General features: G+C 50.3%; 6 protein-coding genes across 7 annotated transcripts; 2 read left to right on the top strand and 4 right to left on the bottom strand.

Annotated features, from left to right (window-relative positions):
- Nucleotides 1-217: 217 nt before the first annotated feature.
- Nucleotides 218-1,097, bottom strand: LOC120949799 (salivary glue protein Sgs-3-like). The gene is made up of 2 exons (XM_040367321.2): nucleotides 904-1,097; nucleotides 218-838 (listed from the first exon to the last, which is right to left on the bottom strand). Exon 2 carries the CDS (start codon nucleotides 831-833, stop codon nucleotides 333-335), a length of 501 nt encoding a protein of 166 aa, XP_040223255.2. The 5' UTR covers nucleotides 834-838; nucleotides 904-1,097; the 3' UTR covers nucleotides 218-332.
- A 1,072-nt stretch (nucleotides 1,098-2,169) lies between these two features.
- Nucleotides 2,170-4,589, bottom strand: LOC120948282 (adenosine 3'-phospho 5'-phosphosulfate transporter 1). The gene is made up of 2 exons (XM_040364438.2): nucleotides 4,184-4,589; nucleotides 2,170-4,102 (listed from the first exon to the last, which is right to left on the bottom strand). The coding sequence occupies exons 1-2, from the start codon at nucleotides 4,213-4,215 to the stop codon at nucleotides 2,698-2,700; spliced, it is 1,437 nt and encodes a 478-aa protein (XP_040220372.2). The 5' UTR covers nucleotides 4,216-4,589; the 3' UTR covers nucleotides 2,170-2,697.
- Nucleotides 4,590-4,684: 95 nt separating this feature from the next.
- On the top strand, nucleotides 4,685-6,779 carry LOC120948281 (probable glutamate--tRNA ligase, mitochondrial). The gene is made up of 3 exons (XM_040364437.2): nucleotides 4,685-4,988; nucleotides 5,052-6,236; nucleotides 6,307-6,779. Exons 1-3 carry the CDS (start codon nucleotides 4,781-4,783, stop codon nucleotides 6,555-6,557), a joined length of 1,644 nt encoding a protein of 547 aa, XP_040220371.2. The 5' UTR covers nucleotides 4,685-4,780; the 3' UTR covers nucleotides 6,558-6,779.
- LOC120948283 (serine incorporator 1) lies at nucleotides 6,558-9,127 on the bottom strand. Of its 2 annotated transcripts, none has more exons than XM_040364439.2 (4): nucleotides 8,932-9,127; nucleotides 7,624-8,638; nucleotides 7,211-7,370; nucleotides 6,558-7,148 (listed from the first exon to the last, which is right to left on the bottom strand). In XM_040364439.2, exons 1-4 carry the CDS (start codon nucleotides 8,965-8,967, stop codon nucleotides 7,013-7,015), a joined length of 1,347 nt encoding a protein of 448 aa, XP_040220373.2. In that variant the 5' UTR covers nucleotides 8,968-9,127; the 3' UTR covers nucleotides 6,558-7,012. The 2 variants fall into 2 exon arrangements, with proteins under 2 accessions (XP_040220373.2, XP_040220374.2); XM_040364440.2 differs by having other exon boundaries at nucleotides 7,211-7,361.
- Nucleotides 9,128-9,377: 250 nt separating this feature from the next.
- Nucleotides 9,378-11,102, top strand: LOC120948402 (probable N-acetyltransferase san). The gene is made up of 2 exons (XM_040364674.2): nucleotides 9,378-9,557; nucleotides 9,753-11,102. The coding sequence occupies exons 1-2, from the start codon at nucleotides 9,550-9,552 to the stop codon at nucleotides 10,456-10,458; spliced, it is 714 nt and encodes a 237-aa protein (XP_040220608.2). The 5' UTR covers nucleotides 9,378-9,549; the 3' UTR covers nucleotides 10,459-11,102.
- Nucleotides 11,103-11,218: 116 nt separating this feature from the next.
- Nucleotides 11,219-17,688, bottom strand: LOC120948401 (hormone-sensitive lipase). The gene is made up of 6 exons (XM_040364673.2): nucleotides 14,960-17,688; nucleotides 14,030-14,307; nucleotides 13,817-13,954; nucleotides 13,510-13,747; nucleotides 13,311-13,436; nucleotides 11,219-13,224 (listed from the first exon to the last, which is right to left on the bottom strand). Exons 1-6 carry the CDS (start codon nucleotides 16,700-16,702, stop codon nucleotides 13,114-13,116), a joined length of 2,634 nt encoding a protein of 877 aa, XP_040220607.2. The 5' UTR covers nucleotides 16,703-17,688; the 3' UTR covers nucleotides 11,219-13,113.
- Between the last annotated feature and the right edge of the window lie 695 nt (nucleotides 17,689-18,383).

Raw genomic sequence — 18,383 nt, 5'->3', positions numbered from 1 at the left:
CTCCACCGGGCAACATAATAAGAACTACGATAATGTCACACCGCCAATCCCACAACACACGTGCCCCAGCTAGCTCAGAGCGAACTCCAGCGACTATTCGGTTCTCATTAGCTACGCAGGAGGCTTGTTTAAAATGAAAGCGTACCTTTTCCGTTGAAACTACACTCCCTTTTCGTTTGCTCTTCTTCTGAAAACCACATCATTTGCGCACGCAGCATAACGGATTAAGGCAATTTTATTTTTCCCTTTCATATTGCCGCCATAGCCATACTTACGGTAATGTATGGTAATCGTGGCAGCCTCCTGGCGGGGTTTAACCATTTGTTCCATTCCTACACCCTTTTGCGCTCCTTGGCCGGTGGATTGGTGGTGGTGGTGCTGGTGGTAGTCCGGGACGTTGTAGTGTTGCGTTTGGTGGATTGGCGCGATGGTTTACCCGTCGTACGCTCCGTGCTCGTTTCCTTCATATTTCGACCACGTTTGGACTTTTTCGTTTTCTTACGTCTCGGAGGTGGAGTGGTCGTTGTCGTGGTAGTAGTGGTGGTGGTGGTGGTGGTGGTGGTAGTAGTAGCTTTGGTCGTAGAGCGTGTCTTTTTCACACGTCGCTTTGTACGGGATGGTACACTGGCCACAGTGGTGGAGGAAACTGCTGTGCTTTCCGTGCTAACGCTAACGTCGGTAGGAACGGGCAACGGTCTAATGACCGCTGTGTCCACAATGCTAGGACTTTGCGATACAACCGGTTGAGCCTGAACCGCGTTGGGTGTAGTCACTATTAAAGATATTGGGACGGCAACAGGGAGCATCGTAACATTGCTCACTATCGGTTGCATCGTCACTGGAAAGAGGGAAACAATTTAACACCAAAACAGCGCTTTGGAGATCAGCAGTAAATATCCTTGCCTGTAGCCAGTTCCAGCGCCGTATACTCGGGATAGCTCACATTCGCCAGCCAAGTCAGATTGGCGTAGTCATAGTCGAGTGGAGCGAAAGCATCGTCCACAGTGGTACAGTTCGTACAATCAGGCACCACACTTACTGCCCCAAATCCAGCACTGTATGCGACCTAAACATTGAACGTACAAGCGAGTTAAATCCAACGGGAATGTCGCTTCAAAAAAACGGAGTAAATCTCCATGCTTGCTTACCGTACCACCGGATTTTGCTTGAGCTCCTGGATTTTGGGCCTGGAATTTTAAAACGACTCTTTTTTAAAAGACATTTTAAGCTTTCTCTCTCCCCTCAACTAACCTGTGTTGCGCCCGGTCGTCTTGTAGTAGCCTGTTATTAAAATCGCAAGAAAATTCGACCCCGATTATAGAACAGCAGCTAATGTATTCTGCACTCACATAATTACCTGCACACGCAACGGAGCCGACTGTTGGGGTGCCTGGAATGGAGCAAACAAAAAACCGCCCCCCAACCGCAACATAACGCACGCATTATTGCATAAACATGAGCCGCTCCTACTAAGCTCTAGCTACTTACCGCCGTTGCTCCTATTTTTTCGTAATCCATAATAATTAGACGATGTGCTCGCTGGCAGCGGCAGCAAAGAGAAACAATGGAAATTATGAAATTATGCAGTTAAATAGCAACAGTTTAACGCATATGGCATACCTTAACCGGTGCTGGAGTCGTTTGCCCAACGGCTTCCTGGAAGTTTTAAAAGGAAGAAAATAAATTATTTATTTCCATAAAACAAACCCACCCACCTTTTTCTCTTACATACCTGAAGCATCATTGAGATGGTTATAATTTGTACCGACCATATCCATGCTTTGAATCGACTCATGTTGATTGGATTCTACTTTGGCTGCTGTCGGTGCCAAACGAGTCTAAACCCCACCTTGCCGTACGTATGGCTTTTATGCGTTCCAGCGACAACCGGACGATAATGTGACGTTCATTAAAAACCGCTTTAAAATTTCCGGCGGCCTGTTAAAATCCTATCATCATTCATTCTCGCTAATAGTTGCCCTTTTGAGAGGCTGGAAAAGAAAGAAAAATAATTTTATAAACGTACAAACGACAAAACACCTTCCTTTTGGGCCACGTATTACCACGCTTTTACAGAGGCAAACATTTACAAAATAATTAATAATTAATTAATAATAATTAAATGTGTCGTTTTCTCAAAGGAAAGATTGTAACGAAACTCAATAAACGTTTCGTTTCCACCAATTTATTTCATCGCCTTTCCAAACGGTACACATACACACAGGACAAACATACATATTACGATCGCGATTCACAATCGTCGATCGATCGTCACACCTTTTTTTTCTTTTTGGTTAGAACAAGCGTTTAAGCGTTGATCGTTGATCGGTTCGGTTACTCTTCCGCCCCCGGTCCGCTGCCGGTCTCAAACAACCGCAATCGCGACACATCTGCGCTCTCGATGCGTCCACTAAATGTCGTTATAAATAAAACATCTGTTATCTCGCTAAAACTAAAACACCCAGGACAGCTGGCTGCCCTGGGATTGGAACGTTATATCCTAACTGGGGTTATGGGTGGATGAAACGGAAAATTGGATTCTGCGATCACAGGCGAAACTGGCTACTGTCGTCGGTGCAACTATTTCGCCTACAAATTCGAACGACTAAAATTGTAAAATGCAAATCTATGAACTATGAACGCCGCTACCGTTACTGTTGCTGCTACTTATAGCTTAAGTAAAACGGGCACGCCCCCCTAGACGTTGATGCGCGGTTTGCCGCCCGAACCACCGCCCTGTGCGCTCTGGTGCCGTTGCTTGATCGCTTTTAGCCGCTGGTTGCAGTACACCCGGAGAAAGATGGCCAAAAACACGATCAGCACACCGACCACGCCGAGGAACGAGATCCGGTGCTGGTAGATCAGGCAGGACAGCAGTATGGCAACGGCCTGCCGGAGCGTCATGATGATCGTGAACACGACCGCCCCAAACGTAGCGATCGTGTAGAAGATGAACAGCTGCCCGATGGCGGACGAGATCGACAGCACCACACAGTCGACCACAAACTTCGGATGGTCGACGGCAAACACGAGCGAGCTGTAGAAGCCGCCCTGCATCGCGAGCGACGCCCCGGTGAACAGTGTGCTGAACAGGTTCACCCCGCACATCATCTGTATCGAGCTCATCGAGTAGGATTTGAACAGCTCGCCCTGCCAGTTCGAGGTGAAGCTGTCGAAGATCATGTAGAACGTGAGCAGCAGCACGCCGGTCAGCGTGGTCATGGCGGACGCTTTCGACTCGTCGGTCGAGCCGGTCAGGAAGAAGATCATACCGACGGAGATCATGACCGCGGTCAGGTACTCGTAAAACTCGTACTTGTTGCGCGATATGATCTTGCCCATGATCATCACCGGGATGATTTTGCACGATTTCGCCAACACCTGGGTGGGAAAGTTGACGAACTTCAGTGCCTCGTACTGGAACCAGGCGCTCATGATGTTGGAAAACGACGCGAACGAATACTTGTACAGTGGGGCACGGTGCCGGAACTGGCGCTTCGCCACGAGATACACTGCCGTTATCAGGAAGCCGAGCACACGGTTCGAGAACACCAGAAACTGGGAGTCTTTGAAGTGCGATTTGCGCTTCTCCGGCCCCTCGTACTCTTGGGTCATTATTTTCTCCTGCAGCACGCCCCAGGTAAGGTAGGAACCCATCAGCCCCACCAGACAGTAGCAGAGCAGGGCACACTCCTGGGCCGTGGTGCGCTTGCTGCCGGTCGCTCCCTTACCAGCCCCGGCCGGGCCATCCAGCGGCCGGTCCAACCCGTCCGTGCCCGTGCCGGAGTAGCAAAACTTTACCAGCGCGGACAGATGGGAACGGTCCGAACGTTCCATGTACTTGGTGCGCTTGGCATACTTGTAGATCAGCACGCCCGGGATGAAGATGCAGAAGTAGCCGAACAGGTTGACGAGCAGGCGCAGCAGCCACGAGTACTCTTTCGATTTTTGATCGATCAGCTGGCTGAGGGACAGTTCGGGCCTCGGTGCGGCCCCTTCGGCCGGTGGCGGCAGCACCAGTTCCGGCGGTCCATCGGCAAGCGTTTCGTGCAGTATTTGCGATACCAGCCGGACGACGGTAATCGTTACGATGATGATGAACCTGAAGCGAAAGGAGTGAAGGCGTTTTTGGCGTTAGTTTTTGCCATTAGAGCTACGTTTCAAGGACGAGCCTTTCACTTACAGAATGATGATGTCTGGCACGTAGTTCCTCATGGTGGTTGGCTCTCGAATGACGCGGACGGGGACACACGACGGGAACCACTCACAGTAGCATCGATTGTGTTTAAATTCACGCGGGAAGGAAAACAACGAATTTGTTGTTCTCGGTAAAGCACACACACACGATAGCGTACACGTGCCGTGAATATTTACGTTCCTTTGCTTTGGAGCGTTTGGAGGTTGGGCCGGGCAGACTCTCCCAAAGCAAACAAACCTGCTCGCAATAGTGGCCGCCTTTCAGGAATGGAATTCCCTCGTCACATAATTCGTTCCGCGCACGGGTTAACTACACTTTCCACCGTCGTCCCTCTGGCCAAACGAATGCGGGCCAACAAGGCTTTTGCGTGCGTGAAACAAAACACCACCAATTGTGACAGCTCGGAACAGCTGATGCTTGACGTTTGGGTTCGTGTGTGACAGCTGTAGTGAAGATGTGGGGAAGGAAGGGGGTGACGGGAGTTGTTTACTGTTTTGCGCGAAACGTCAATCACGCTTCAAAACAATAATATATTTCACCATACTGCAGGCGCATCGACGGAATGTCCGTGTAGAGCAGAAAATGCGCGTTATTTCGGGACAGTTTGGAAAAACGAGTCTTCCAGTAGGTTTGCTTACCGCCCTGAGGACATCGTCGGTAGGATGTTGGCGGTTCTACTGTGATAAACCGTCCGGCAAGGGCGCGGCCGCAGTAGCAGCAGCAGCACCACCCCACACGGCACCCAGCAATGAGCAGGAAGTTCGCGTTCGTTTTGCACCTAGTCCAACAGGTAGGATCTATCATCTGCTTACGTGCCTTATCGTTTTAACAATCTTTCCCTCTTTTGCCTCAGGCTACATGCATCTCGGTGGGCTACGGACAGCGCTGTACAACTATCTGTACGCCAAAGCGCACGATGGCAAGTTTGTGCTGCGCATCGAGGACACCGACCGGGAACGGTTCGTAGAGGGTGCGGCGGACAAAATGTACGCCGATCTCAAATGGGCCGGCGTCGAACCGGACGAAGATCCGTACAAAGGTGGACCGTACGGTCCGTACACCCAGAGCCAGCGGTACGAAATCTACAAGCAGGAGGTGAAAAAGCTGATGGAAGATGGCCGCGCGTACTACTGCTTCTGTACCGAGCGACGGCTGGAGCTGCTGCGCAAGGAAGCACTCCGGCTGCGCCAGGTGCCGAAGTACGATAACAAGTGTCGCCACCTGACGCCGGGCCAGATTGCGGAGCGGCTGGCGAAGAACGATAAGTTCTGCATTCGCTTCAAGCTTGCCTCGAAGGGGGACGAGTTTAACGATCTGATTTACGGCAAGATCGTGTACTTCATCGCACAGCAGGAGGGCGACCCGGTCATCATCAAATCGGACGGCTTCCCGACCTACCACTTCGCGAACGTGGTGGACGATCACTACATGCGCATCACGCACGTGCTCCGTGGGGTGGAGTGGCAAATCTCGACCCCGAAACACATACAGCTGTTCCACGCGTTCGGCTGGCGGCCGCCCCAGTACGCCCATCTGCCGCTCATCATGAACCCGAACGGGTCGAAGCTTAGCAAGCGGCAGGGCGACGTGCAGCTGGAGCACTACCGCAACAATGGCGTTTTTCCGCAGGCCCTGCTCAACTACATCACGCAGAGTGGCGGTGGCTTCGGACGGGAGCTGCTCGACATCGACGCACCACAGCTGACCGATCTGATACGACAGTTTGATCTGAAGAAGATCAATGCCAACTCGAGCCGGCTGAATCCGGAGCTGTTGAAGCACTTTAATCGGGCGGAAATTAGGTACAAGCTGCTGCACGATAGCGAAGCCGCCGAACGGATTGTCCGCGAGGTGACGGAGATGGTGCGGAAGGAGTTCTCGAAGGACGTGAAAAACCTGCAGCTCAATCCGGAGCACGTGCGGGATGTGCTGAGCTGGTCGCTGCCAAGGATAGACTCGCTGCAGGATCTGGTGAAGAGCAAGCTTTCCTTTCTGTGGGTGCTGCCCAAACCTACCAAGCAGCAGATAATCGATGCCGGTAGGTGCTTCCCGCATGTGATTTTGTATTCTCTTTCTTACCTTTCCCAACGCGTTCTCTCACCGGACAGACATTCTCGCAGTGCTGGCAAAGAACCTCGCCGCCGAAGCAGAAGTGCCGGAGTTTAACAAATCGGAGCTGAGCCGTTTCATTAAATCGTTCGCCGAACGAAACCACCTTGCATTTGAGAAGCTGATGAAAGCGCTCCGTTCGGGACTGAGCGGACTGCAGGAAGGTCCGTCCGTGCCGGAGATGATGGAAATACTCGGTCGGGAGAAGACGGTCGAGCGGATTGAACTCGCTGCCGGGCGACACAAGTAATTTTGGAGGACGGTACCCTAAAGTCCACTAGCTTTATTGGCGGTTCGTATAGTTGCTGTTTGTTTGTTTGGGAGTTGAAGATGATTGTTGCTAAATGTATAACGTCACACACAAAGACCGACTGGGATCGTGCATGTGTGACGCTATGTACATTGGGAAAACTAGACTTTCAAACCAAATGTTGCGTAAAATATAGAATTAATATTAGTGTTGAAAGAGTAAGTGATTCCCAGAACTAATTTTCCTACGCACATCATCCGCACCCGGCTTCATATGCTGCCTACAATCCTCGCCCGATTCTTGATCCTCCTCCAATTCCCTCTGTTATTCATATCACAATTAATTCATTTAAAAAAAAAAACTATAATTTGTCTTACATTCCTATCGGGTAAAGTTAGTTCAAGATGAGTAATATAGTAGTAGCGGGAAAATTGTAGCACATTATTTAGACCAGCCTAAAATTCACGGTCGGTAAGTACCATCGGGGCCACCAGCGTCCAGCCGTACAGGGCAACGCACATCCAGCTGGAAACCACCTTTACCCACATCGAGGCAGCATTCGCGTTCAGCGTATCGAGTGAAGAATTTGGCCTGTAAAGAACACTCCGCTTTAGCGATCATGAAAAACAACTCAATATAATTCATATACTTACTGATACCAGTTGGTAAGCGTCATCATCACGTACAGCGTGGCCGTGATGAAGACGATGTGGAACAGGGACCAATTGTACGCGACGGCACTCTCCTCGTTGTCACGCACCTCATTGCCATGGCGACCGCCGGCATTCGATCCATCATCGCTAGCTGTAAGATCTTTTTCGATTAGATTGGATTGCAGTGCAAGAAACCAAACGAACCAAACATGGCGATACATAATACACATCGACAACGTGGGGTGGTTGTGCAAATAAAGAAGGATCCACACAAAAGGCGCATAAAAGATACAAGAGTTAGAGAAATTGAGTGTTAGTAGTTTGCTAAACAACACCCACTTCCGTGCTACAAGCTAAAGTTAGTGGTGCGTCAATAATAAGCGCGCTTCTACATGCTGCCACACGCTTCTTACCTTGATTTTCCAGATCGGGAAGCCGCGAAACGTTGCTGGCCGAGCGGAGGGACGAGTACAGGATGCACAGCAACCAGATGATCAGCCCCACGATGCTCGTCTTGTCAAAGTGTACCTTGTTCGATTTCTCGCCAATGATGCCCAGGAAGCCAGGATTACACTCCGCATCCGGATTGTTAGCAACGGCCGACCAGGTCAGATAGACCGTGTACAGCGTTACCATGGCGCTTTGCAGCAGCCCCGACCGGGGCTGGTACTCCTGTACGCGGGGCAAAATCGACAGAAAGCTAACCGCGATGCACAGCAGCATATTGAACGTGATGAAGAACTTGTTCAGCGAGCAATCGTCCGCCTGCGTGAAGTACACGTACAGCAGCACGATGCCGGTCAGCGACAGCACGTACTGCACGCCGGTGGCGCAGCACAGGGCCGCAAACCAGCCGCGCGACTCGTCCTCCTCGTAGTTGCTCACCCAGGCCTCCGCCCAGTTGTGAGCAAAGTCAATGATGTACACGAGCTGCACCAGTATGAAGGCGAACCCTCCGATCAGACCGACCCACATCCAGGCCGGCCCGAACCCGGTTTCCGGGATGAAAAAGGCACCGATCGCGATGCAGATCACGATCATAAACTTGATGCCCCAGAAACCGTTCTGCAGTGCGGCCCGCGGGTCCTTCGACGAGCGCACCCCGATCATCATCAGTGCCCACAGGGCGAAGAAGCACACGAGCGCAAAGCAAATGCGATACACGGCCAGATAGCCGACGGCCGAGCTACAGTCGATCGTTTCACCGCCCGGCACAAAGTTGGAAGCGGTCGACGTTGAGTTCGCACAGAACGGTACCTTCTGCAGGAAGTCCTGCAGGCCCGGCGCTAACATGATGGCCCCCACGATGGCACCGAGCACCAGCATCAGCGCGTACATGAAGCGGGTCGCGGTCGAGTTGGACTTGAGCGACGAAGGGCACAGGGAGCAGCACAGCGAGCAGGCCGTTCCCGTGCAGCAGCAGGCCAACTAGGGAAGAGAAAAAAAAACAAACAAACATAAACACAAGATAACAAACCTGGAAAGACATCTTCCAGCAAACAAACGAAATGATCCGCCGTGGTACGATGAATCATGCTACAAACTTGTCATGCAGATAGGCTAATCAAATTATGGGAAAGAACAAATCTTCTCGAAAGTTGAGCTGTTTTTTTTTTGTCATTCTGTGCTTGTGCTTTGTGATTGGCCTTGATGGAGTCATTACACCAGTATGGAAAATCGATATGGAAGTGATCCGATGGTCAGCGCTTGGCTGCACTTACGTTGGCCGCTGAAACCAGTCCCAAAACGGCTCCCATTTTAAACGCTTATCCCGTTTATCGTTTGGTTTCGTTCGATGGAGGGTTTTTTGTGAAAATGTGCACAGAACACTTTAATTACGACTCTTTTTCTCGAAGCCCGAACAAACAATCACCCTTCCGTGTAGGATTCGCTTTTTCAACAACAAAGGAAAGTGACAGTTGTCAGGCTGCGGCTACACCAAGATGAAGGTGTGGAAGAAAAAAAATACATTTATTTGCTTTTTATCCCACAAAATTGCTTTTTATGGAATTGGAAAATATTTTCCAAATTAATTACTATGCAACACGTGCATTTTACGCATAAAAATCCGCTAAATAGCAATAAAATGTATATTGCAACTCCGTGAGTCTAACCACTTGCTAACAAGCGTGTTGTCATGATGACAGCCCGACCCGAAACGTCAGTTGGCTGACAAATACAGACGTCTTTTTTGCTCATTCGGTCGAAAGAGAAAAAAATAATTAAGTCTTGTGCCAACTTTTGGCTCGAAATCTTCACCGCCTCGTCCGTAGTTGCATTCGCCTCTTCATTTGTAGCACGAGTCAGCCCATCCGCGGTTCCTTTTGCAGCCTTCAACCATGACTCGGTAAGTGTGAACCGACTGGAGGAATCCCGGGTACGGTGGCGCACGATCGGATCCGACCGCTCCACACCACATCTAACCTCAATGTCGGGTGTCTCTGTGTGAGAGAGACTCGGTGCTTGAATGGAGCACGGCATCCCTGGTTCTTATTCTTACCCCCTCCTCCGCTTTGCTCTTACATCTCCCCCCTCCCACCAGGCTAACGCGTGAAGCTCCGGCCCGGGCCAACATCGAGCTGGGCGACGTGACGCACCACAACCTGAAGCAGCTGAAGAAGATCAACACGGTCGTGCTGCCGGTGTCGTACAATGACAAATTCTACCTGGACGTGCTGGAATCGGGCGAACTGGCCAAGCTTGCCTACTACAACGATGTCGTCGTCGGTGCCGTCTGCTCCCGGATCGACACGTCGGAAAACATGCGCCGGCTGTACATCATGACGCTCGGCTGCCTGTACCCCTACCGGCGGCTGGGCATCGGCACGGTGATGGTGCAGCACATCCTGAACTGCGTCGAGCGGGACGGCAACTTCGACAGCATATTCCTGCACGTGAAGGTCGACAACAAGGGTGCGATCGAGTTTTACAAACGGTTCGGGTTCGAGATCGTGGAAACGAAGCAGCACTACTACAAACGGATCGAGCCGGCGGATGCGCACGTACTGCAGAAGACGCTCACGAAAAAGGCTGCGGTGGCGGCGGCCGCCGCAATGAGCTGCCCCCATCAGCACAGCGGATCGGAAGCGGATCGAGAACACCAGGCGGGGGTTGCGAATGGAGACAGCCATGAGGCGGCGGGCGAGGCACCGCAACCGGCGGCAGCCGCTGGCAATGCGAACAATCATTCGAGCATCCAAAACTCGACCACGCAACAAACACCGCAGGCTGCCGAAAAGAACCGATAAACCGGTCGGGTTTGAAGATCGTAACCCGCCTACCACCATCGAGCAACCCGGGTGCAGCAACCAGTGACCAGGCAGTGGGCAGGCAGTGGGCGTTGAGCGTAACCATTGGCAACGGCGAACCATTGCATTCTTCTTGCGCGCGCGTTTTCACTAGTTGGCGAATGGGAGTTCGTTCGTTCTATATTTGTTAAATTGTGTACACATGTGTGCTACATGTTCTTTACTTCACACCGGCCCCATCCCACGTGCGAGACCACACACACGACTGTGAATCAGCTTTCCCTTCCCTCCTGGCCCCATCCCCGCTTGCGCCCGCTTTCGAAAAATCGTGTTAAATAATAATCCTGTGTGGTTTAGTGTACTTGGGGGTTGCTACTACATACCCTCATATGCTGCTTCTTCGTGTTAATAGGGGGATGGGGAGGAAAAGCTGCGTCCCGTTGGTCGGAAAATCTGTGTTCTGTTTTGTGTTTCTGTTGTAGCAGTACTCATCAATAGTTAAGCGAAGTAATAATGTACGGAATGCGCGCCCAAATCACCTACACACACACATACACACACACATACACATGCAGTGAACGAAACATCTAAAAGAATAACTTAGGACGAATAAAGTTAATCACTACATAACGTAACGCAATGAATGTCGGATTCGTTTTGCTCACTTAATGGAACAGCCCTTTTACCATTGCCAACAAAGAAGAACCTGTTCTCTGTACAACAATGGACCGTTATGGTCAATCGCAAAACCCAAAATAGCTCGGTTTGATTTGCCATTTGCGCAATCGATTTTATTCTTAGCCGGTTCGACGATTAAACAAGATACTCTCTGATTGATCAGCTCCGTTACTATTGCTCAAATAAAACAATCATCACAACATTTTTTTGTCAGTTGAGAAAATACATTAAATATATATTTCGCACAAAATTTAGGTACGGTTCCGGTCTGATTTCCCATTACAACAATCTTCGCACTTTCGATTGATTTTCACCAGGACAATTGAGACAGATTGGCGAGATTATTTTAGTTTTAGTCATCCTCGAATCGGTTTGTTTAAAAATGGGGGAAAATATTTTTTTTAATATATCATTATACGGAGAGAGAAAAAATGAAAGACGTTACTTAGTTAGTAGTAAAAGTAGTATGTATGACTGTATACACAAGTAACATTCTCCGGCGCCACAAAAATATCATCTTATTATTTGCGTAAACTGTAAAGTTTCGTACACATAGAGTAGTTTGTTCTTTGTTTTGCGTAAATGCTGCTTTAAATATAGTTTCATTATCACTTTCCTTTCCAACGAGTATGAACGAGAACATAGTGATTGTTTCATATCATTTGCAAGAAATCAGGGTCAAGGAAGGATAATAAAGACGAAAAAACCCAGTCTTTTTGTTCTGTGATAACAAAACCTACTGAAGATGATTGTAAGTATCCGGAAAATATGGATGTGATTTGTCTTGGAACCATTATGCCACACAAACGGATGGATATGATGATTGACTGTCCTCTCATTCGGCTATTGTTTCCCCTGTAAATTTCCCATTTCCTAGAAACAATAGTCCGTACTTTCAAATATTAACCGTTAGTTGGTAGTGTAACATTTTGTAACAACAGGAAATAACACGCGTGAGTTTTCACACTTCACCATTCAGGCAGGTGCGATGGTGTGATGCTGCTAAACTGGTTTTGCCGCTTATTCGCTAACCCTAACATACGCGCTAATTGCCTTTGTGGACTGTTTCAAATATTTTTCAAATCTCCTGGCACTAGCCACAACGAGACAATTGTTTGCTTGTTTGTTCACAATTCAGTTGGAGTATTGTAGTATTTGTAAAGGGACACAACAAAGCGAGACTCTGTTGTAACAAAACAACCGTGTTGCACGGATAACAAAAGTAAAAGGATAACATAATCACAAATTACCTCGACTTACGTACTAACCCAAGCACCGGTGGTTTCGGTGGATTATCGCTTGTTCTCCAAACTTCTCCTAACGCGACGCTCTTACATTTATCATACTAAGTTTGAATATCGGTAACGCGTAGAGTAAGCAGCAAATAGATGCACACAACTTTACGAAATATTTGTATATATATATCCAGTAAGATTCAGTAAGCGCAAAACGGACAAGGCAGATAATAAATTACGCCCCACCATGCATAGTATGCTCGCGTGTTCACTACGCCAGAGCGTTTTGGTTGAGTGTTTTTTCTTTTTCTTTTGGTTTTGTTCGTGCTGATTGCAAAAAGGTGCATCAATAATAGTAATAATATAAAGCCGCATCGCACTAAACACACAATGGGGGGGAGGGGGTGTGATGTAGCATCAAAGGCCAATCGGTTTGTTTTTTGCTTCACAAAAAGGGACGTTTAACGACGACGCGTGTATTGCGCATTCTATGCACGTGCTTTGGGTCCACTCGGTTCCGTCGCTGGACACTTTCTGGAGTTGTTCGGTAATGCACCAGGAGTATGAGCCTCTTGTTTGTTTGTTTGTTTCATTTGAGCTAAATAAAAGCCTCTAGAGCCTGTTGTTTACTTGGTTTTGGTTCCAAATTTTGGTTGGGCTTTACGGAACAACAGTTATCAGTCGAGTGGTGGCAATGCCTGGCAGCCGACGACGACGCCCTACTGCCTTACCAGCATTTTCGCTAACAGCAGCCCTGCTTCGTGCCCGGATCGTCCAGCGTGGTCGGTATTTCGAGCAGCTCGGCAATACGCTTCACGCACAGCTTCGAACCATCGTGCGCTTCTTTGGAGATCTATACAAACGGGCGGAAAGTGGACAATGCTTGTAATTGTAAACATTCCCTTATCACCGGACCGGGCAGCAGTGCACAATACTTACAGTAGCAAAGTTTAAGAATCCATGCGGCAGCCCGGGCAAAATGTCAAGCGCAACGGACCGGTGTAAGCTCTTCAGTCTTTTGGCAAACATCACACAATCATCCAGACAGGGATCGAGCACGACGGTCTGCAATAAGCAAGGGTGTAAGTGAACACAATTTAACGCACAGGTTTCGCACCCACAGTCCCACCACACGCACCAGTATCTTGGTCGGGGGAAATTGACTCAACACCTCATCGGAGGCCCAGTACGGCGACAGGTGGGAATCCTTCGGCACGTGAAAGATGAACTCGTCGGACGGGCTGCGGGCGATCAGTGCATCCAGGTTGGTTTGCAGCTCGTTCTGCGAGCCGCCTGCTGCGATCGGTTTCGAGGCGGTAATGCTGGTGAGCGTGTTTGACACCTTGCTCACAAAGTTACTCGCCGCCGTCGTGACGCTGTACAAAGCAAATCGCACAAAAATTTATAAAAATCATTGCTTGATATGGAATTCATCTTTCAATTACCGTTCCTGAAGATTCTGAACGCTTATCGCTTCCCGGCCAATGTCGAGCACGATGTTCTCTTCCGACTGGGAACGGGACGCGGGACGAAGGATCGGTTCCAGCTCGCCGGCAGCATTCGTGGTCGTGTCGAGGACGTAGCTGAAATAAAGAATAAGCAAGGGGTAATTAATTAGCTCATTGCCACTCGCAACTCCCTTCCCATTCGCACCGTACCTATTGATAAAGTTCGCCACATTCTGGTTCGTGTTTTGCTCCGAGCTAATGTCGCTCGGCATATCCATATCCAAATCATCGACCACCGTCACATTGCTGCGCTCCGTGTTCAAGTTAACCTGCTGCAGCGTGATCGGCTGGGAGTCCTCCTCCAGCGACGTGATCGTGTTGCTCTCGTCCGGGCTGATGATGTCGATTGTATTGCCGAGGGATTGGCTCTGCAGGGCCAGCGTATCGCTCGCCGTGTCGCTTACCGGGCTGAGGTGCTGATTTTGAAGCTGCAGTGGGGAAACGGGGAGGGGGGGAGGTGGAGAGAGTAACAAGGAAGCTCCGGTTAGACGGTTGGCACCAAAAGAAGCAAAAGAATGCGATAACGCGTTGATTACGAAATAACACGCTCTTCACAAGCGCCATAACGTTGCTCGTGCAGATGTAACGAGAGATGACAGGGTTACATCACTCAGAGCGTCTTGCTGGGAGTTTATTGATTTGTTCTATCGGCATGGGCGGCTAAAAATAGCACCCAAATTACACTGCCTTCCCCATTACACATCCGGTACAAGTACAGGTACAAGGACGTCAGTGGTGGTGCATTGAATCAGCACCGGTTTTGGTGTGCAACCCGGGAGCAGATGATTCAACACAGAACGCCTACCGTGCACAGAACTTTGCACTTGGCGGCCAATCTTCATCTCCAGAGCTAGCAATCAGGGCTCAGGCAGGCACCAAGACCCGTAAGGTTAAAGCATCAGGAAGAATTCATTCTGATTAGCACAAAGCACCGTCAACATTCACTCATTTTCGCCCCTATCGCCATTCCAGCTAATCGCAAAGGTCAGCGAAACAACGATCCTGTGTGGTTTTTGGGGGCTGTGTGTAAGCCCTGTTTGGAAAAAGAGAGTGTGTGCTTTTCAATTTCAACCAAATTACCTGCACCGTGTTGGCACTGTTCAGCTGCTCCCACATCGAGTTATCATCATCCCCGGAATCCGACCGATCCGGTGTCTTCTCCTGCGCCACCTTCCGCTCGTCGCTCGGCACTACCACGCTCACATTGTTGTTGCGCAGCTGCTGGCCCGCATTCACGATCGCTTGGCGCTGCTCGTGCCGCTTCCGGTTTTCCTCCAGCACCTCCAAACTCGGACAGGCGTACGCCTTCAGGCAGCGCATCATAAACCCGAACGGTAGCAGCGGATCCATCAGGCAAAGCATCCGCGCCGGGCTCGGCACGAAGCTGATCAGCACCGGACAGTACGCCAGAAAGATGCCGTCCGGGCGGCGTATGCCCAGCTCGATCGCTCGCATCGCGCAGCCCAGGTTAAGGTTGGCGCCGGCCGAATCGCCCGCCAGTATGATCCGCTCGCCGGTCGTACCGAGCAGCTCGCAGTTGCGCAGCGCCCAGCAGTACGCGTAAAACACCTCCTCCAGGGCGCGCGGAAACGGTGCTTCCGGGGCGAGGCTGTAGTCAATCGACAGTATCGGCACGTTCAGCGTGACGGCCCACTCGCGCAGGTACGTTTCGTGCGATTTGGAGCTCTGCGCCACGAACCCACCGCCGTGACAGTGGAACAGCAGGCCCCGGGACGCCGGGTAGATGGTGCTGCGCTGCGTGTTGCTCCGCTCGCCGATCATGCCCTTCCGCTTGACGGCCGATATCAGCCGCGCCTTGATCGGGGCCGCTCCGCCGTGACTTTTCGGGATGGGAATGTCCACAAACACGTCCTCTTCCTGCTCCTGCTCCTGCTGCTGCTGCTGTACGCCATTCGACGCCGGCGCCCGGGCCGTTTTCAGCTGTATCGGTTCGGGCGGGATCGTTATCACCCGGTTCACCTTCACCTTGAAGCCGACGAACGACGGCAGCGTGTGCATCATTTCCGACTCGGCCAGAAACCAAAACGCTTTGCAAAAGTCCACGTTCGAGTTTTGCGAAATGTTCACGATGCGCCGGGCGCGCAGCTCCGGATCGAGCATGTACTTGGTGCTGGTGTACATCAGGCTGGTCGCTTTCGAGATCCGGCCGCCCTCGGAGTAGTAGCCCTCGGAGAAGCCGGCCATCCCGATCGAGATGAACTTGAGCAGCGGTTTGATCGAGTCGCAAAACTGAAACCCAAGGCACCGGCCGTAAAAGCAGTACTGGTTGATGATGCCGCCGCGCGCAAACAGCTCCTCGACCGAGTGCGACTCGTCCGGGAACAGGTCGCCCGACTGGCGGGTCCACTCGCGCAGCGTTTGCGTGTGCTGCAGGCAGGTACACAGGCTGGCCATCAGGTGGTTGTACGCTTCGACCTCCTTCACGTACACCGCCTTCCGGAACAGGATCGTGCTGCGGTTTTCCATCACGTAGCGGGCCAGCTTCAGCGCCGTCTTGACGCAGCACTCGACCACGTACAGAAAGCTGCGAAACCCGTTCCCCGGGACGGACGGGTCGAAATCGTACTCGCCCATGAAGCTCTGCACCGTCCGGACGAGCGGTTTGGCCATCTCGATGTGATCGATCAGCCCGACGAATGCGCCGTGCAGCCGCAAACCGGTTTCCGTATCATCGCCCTCAAAGTAGGCGATGTTGTTGCGGCACAGATCGATCAGCGTGTCGAAGAGCATCAAGCTCTGCTGCTCTTCCGAGGCGCCTTCCACGGTTTCGGCTCCCTGTTGCTGCTGCTGCTGCTGCTCCATTGCGATAATTGTAACAATGTGGTCGACGGTATGGACGTGCGAGTGGCGTAATCTTACCCTACACACGGCTGGCACACGACTGAAAGCAAATACAATTCCGCCGACGGTCCGCACTGCGGCTTATCATTATCGTGTTGCTTCACCCCGAGAACGATGCTACGCGGGGAAACGCAGGGGGTCATTCAGTTGGCCATTCTCGTGTTATTATTATTTATTTTCTGTCTATTACGAACAGAAGGTTCACTGCGCTGTTTGGACTTTGCCTACCCGGATGAAGGCAATTCCCCGATTCGCTGATGACGATGACTCGATTGCACTGGCGAACAACCACACACACACTGATACAAAAACACACACAAGCTGTACCGTACCTGCTATGCATCTACTGTTGCATCAGTGAGTCCGAGTGCACCTGTACCCGTACACCTTGCACCCTCCTTCGTTACCCTATTTTCACTGCGTTTCGCTGTGCCCGCGTGTGTGCATTGTGGTGTGGTACGTAAAATGGCACGTCACGTTTTCCGCCTCAACGCTCACGAGACACGGCAGGATGCAATGGGACGACAAACACATGCACACGGGCACTTTGAAGGATTTTCTTCGCCTTACGACACACGATCACAAGAATGCACTGCGCTGCGTTCGCTGTTATGGAGGGAGCACACGAAATCACAAACACAAATCCTTAATGCTATCACAAAACGTTGCAGTAAGTTTATCACTTGGCGAGAAGCAATTTTCAGACCACCGATCGCTGTAACGGGTTGCACTTTCACCAGCGAAACGCATTTGCACACCGAAACCAGAAGGGAAAGCGGAATGCAGCGCAAAGTGTTTTCGTTTGCAGCGACCGATAGCGGGCGCAATAACAGCAGCAGCAACAGCCAGAGTGACCAGAAAAACCGATTTATCTGTATTCCTACCGATTTTTTATAGGCCTACCGATTCACAGATGACCGCCCTAAAACTACCGATTTTCCATTTATCCTACCGAAAATCACAGATATTTGATTTTTCAGTCGTTTAAGCTTGGGATGCTGTTTCAAGGATTGCTAACCTCATTTCTCAAGTACCACAAATCCACTAAACGACCACTAAACGGCTTCTAAACGACTCAAGTTCTCTACCTCAACGGAATATAGAAAGACTTCGTTTAGCAGACGGCAAACGACTCATGCATTCTAAAAATAGCGAAAAAGCTGGTGGCGCTCTCTGTTGGTGGGATACCCCAACCAGTTGAGCTTCATCGCTTGGAGGAGAGCTTTCTCCTTTCCTCTGTACTGTTGTATGGTTTCGCATTGAAGTTATGCATCGCTAGAACTAGAACGGCGATACGATTGTTTAAATACTAAACTCCAACGGAAACCACCAGCACTGTAGCAAGTGAGATTTGAGTAATGGTCGTTGGTGTTGATACCCGTGTATCTGACCACACGACTAATCTTATAGATTTTTGCTCGCAAAGTTAGAAGGCTATATAGGCCATGATTAGATGAAGCATGTCGAAACACATTGCAAGAAAAGATAAGCAAAATAATAATCAGATTTAATACGCCATCTATTGATCAAACCAATGAAGCTGTGGAGCTTTCATTTTTTTCTATGGATATTCAATTTTCCAGTCGTTTAAGCTTAATCTGTGGCGCTTGGGTAGAATTACAATTTTCAGATCGACACTTCA

The sequence above is a fragment of the Anopheles coluzzii genome, chromosome 2 (genome assembly GCF_943734685.1).
Source record: "Anopheles coluzzii chromosome 2, AcolN3, whole genome shotgun sequence".
Classification (NCBI taxonomy): Eukaryota; Metazoa; Arthropoda; class Insecta; order Diptera; family Culicidae; genus Anopheles; species Anopheles coluzzii.
This window is presented reverse-complemented; position numbering and strand designations above follow the sequence as displayed.

Coding starts and splice junctions, on each gene's coding strand:
- LOC120949799 (XM_040367321.2), bottom strand. CDS start 833: ATGCAACCGATAGTGAGCAATGTTACGATGCTCCCTGTTGCCGTCCCA.
- LOC120948282 (XM_040364438.2), bottom strand. CDS start 4,215: ATGAGGAACTACGTGCCAGACATCATCATTCT. Junction 4,103..4,183: donor GTGCCAGACATCATCATTCT/GTAAGTGAAAGG, acceptor CTTTCGCTTCAG/GTTCATCATCATCGTAACGA.
- LOC120948281 (XM_040364437.2), top strand. CDS start 4,781: ATGCGCGTTATTTCGGGACAGTTTGGAAAAACGAGTCTTCCAGTAGGT. Junction 4,989..5,051: donor TTTTGCACCTAGTCCAACAG/GTAGGATCTATC, acceptor CTTTTGCCTCAG/GCTACATGCATCTCGGTGGG. Junction 6,237..6,306: donor GCAGCAGATAATCGATGCCG/GTAGGTGCTTCC, acceptor CTCACCGGACAG/ACATTCTCGCAGTGCTGGCA.
- LOC120948283 (XM_040364439.2), bottom strand. CDS start 8,967: ATGGGAGCCGTTTTGGGACTGGTTTCAGCGGCCAAC. Junction 8,639..8,931: donor GACTGGTTTCAGCGGCCAAC/GTAAGTGCAGCC, acceptor TCTCTTCCCTAG/TTGGCCTGCTGCTGCACGGG. Junction 7,149..7,210: donor ACGCTTACCAACTGGTATCA/GTAAGTATATGA, acceptor TGTTCTTTACAG/GCCAAATTCTTCACTCGATA.
- LOC120948401 (XM_040364673.2), bottom strand. CDS start 16,702: ATGGAGCAGCAGCAGCAGCAGCAACAGGGAGCCGAAACCGTGGAAGGC. Junction 14,308..14,959: donor ACAGTGCCAACACGGTGCAG/GTAATTTGGTTG, acceptor TCCCCACTGCAG/CTTCAAAATCAGCACCTCAG. Junction 13,955..14,029: donor GTGGCGAACTTTATCAATAG/GTACGGTGCGAA, acceptor TCTTTATTTCAG/CTACGTCCTCGACACGACCA.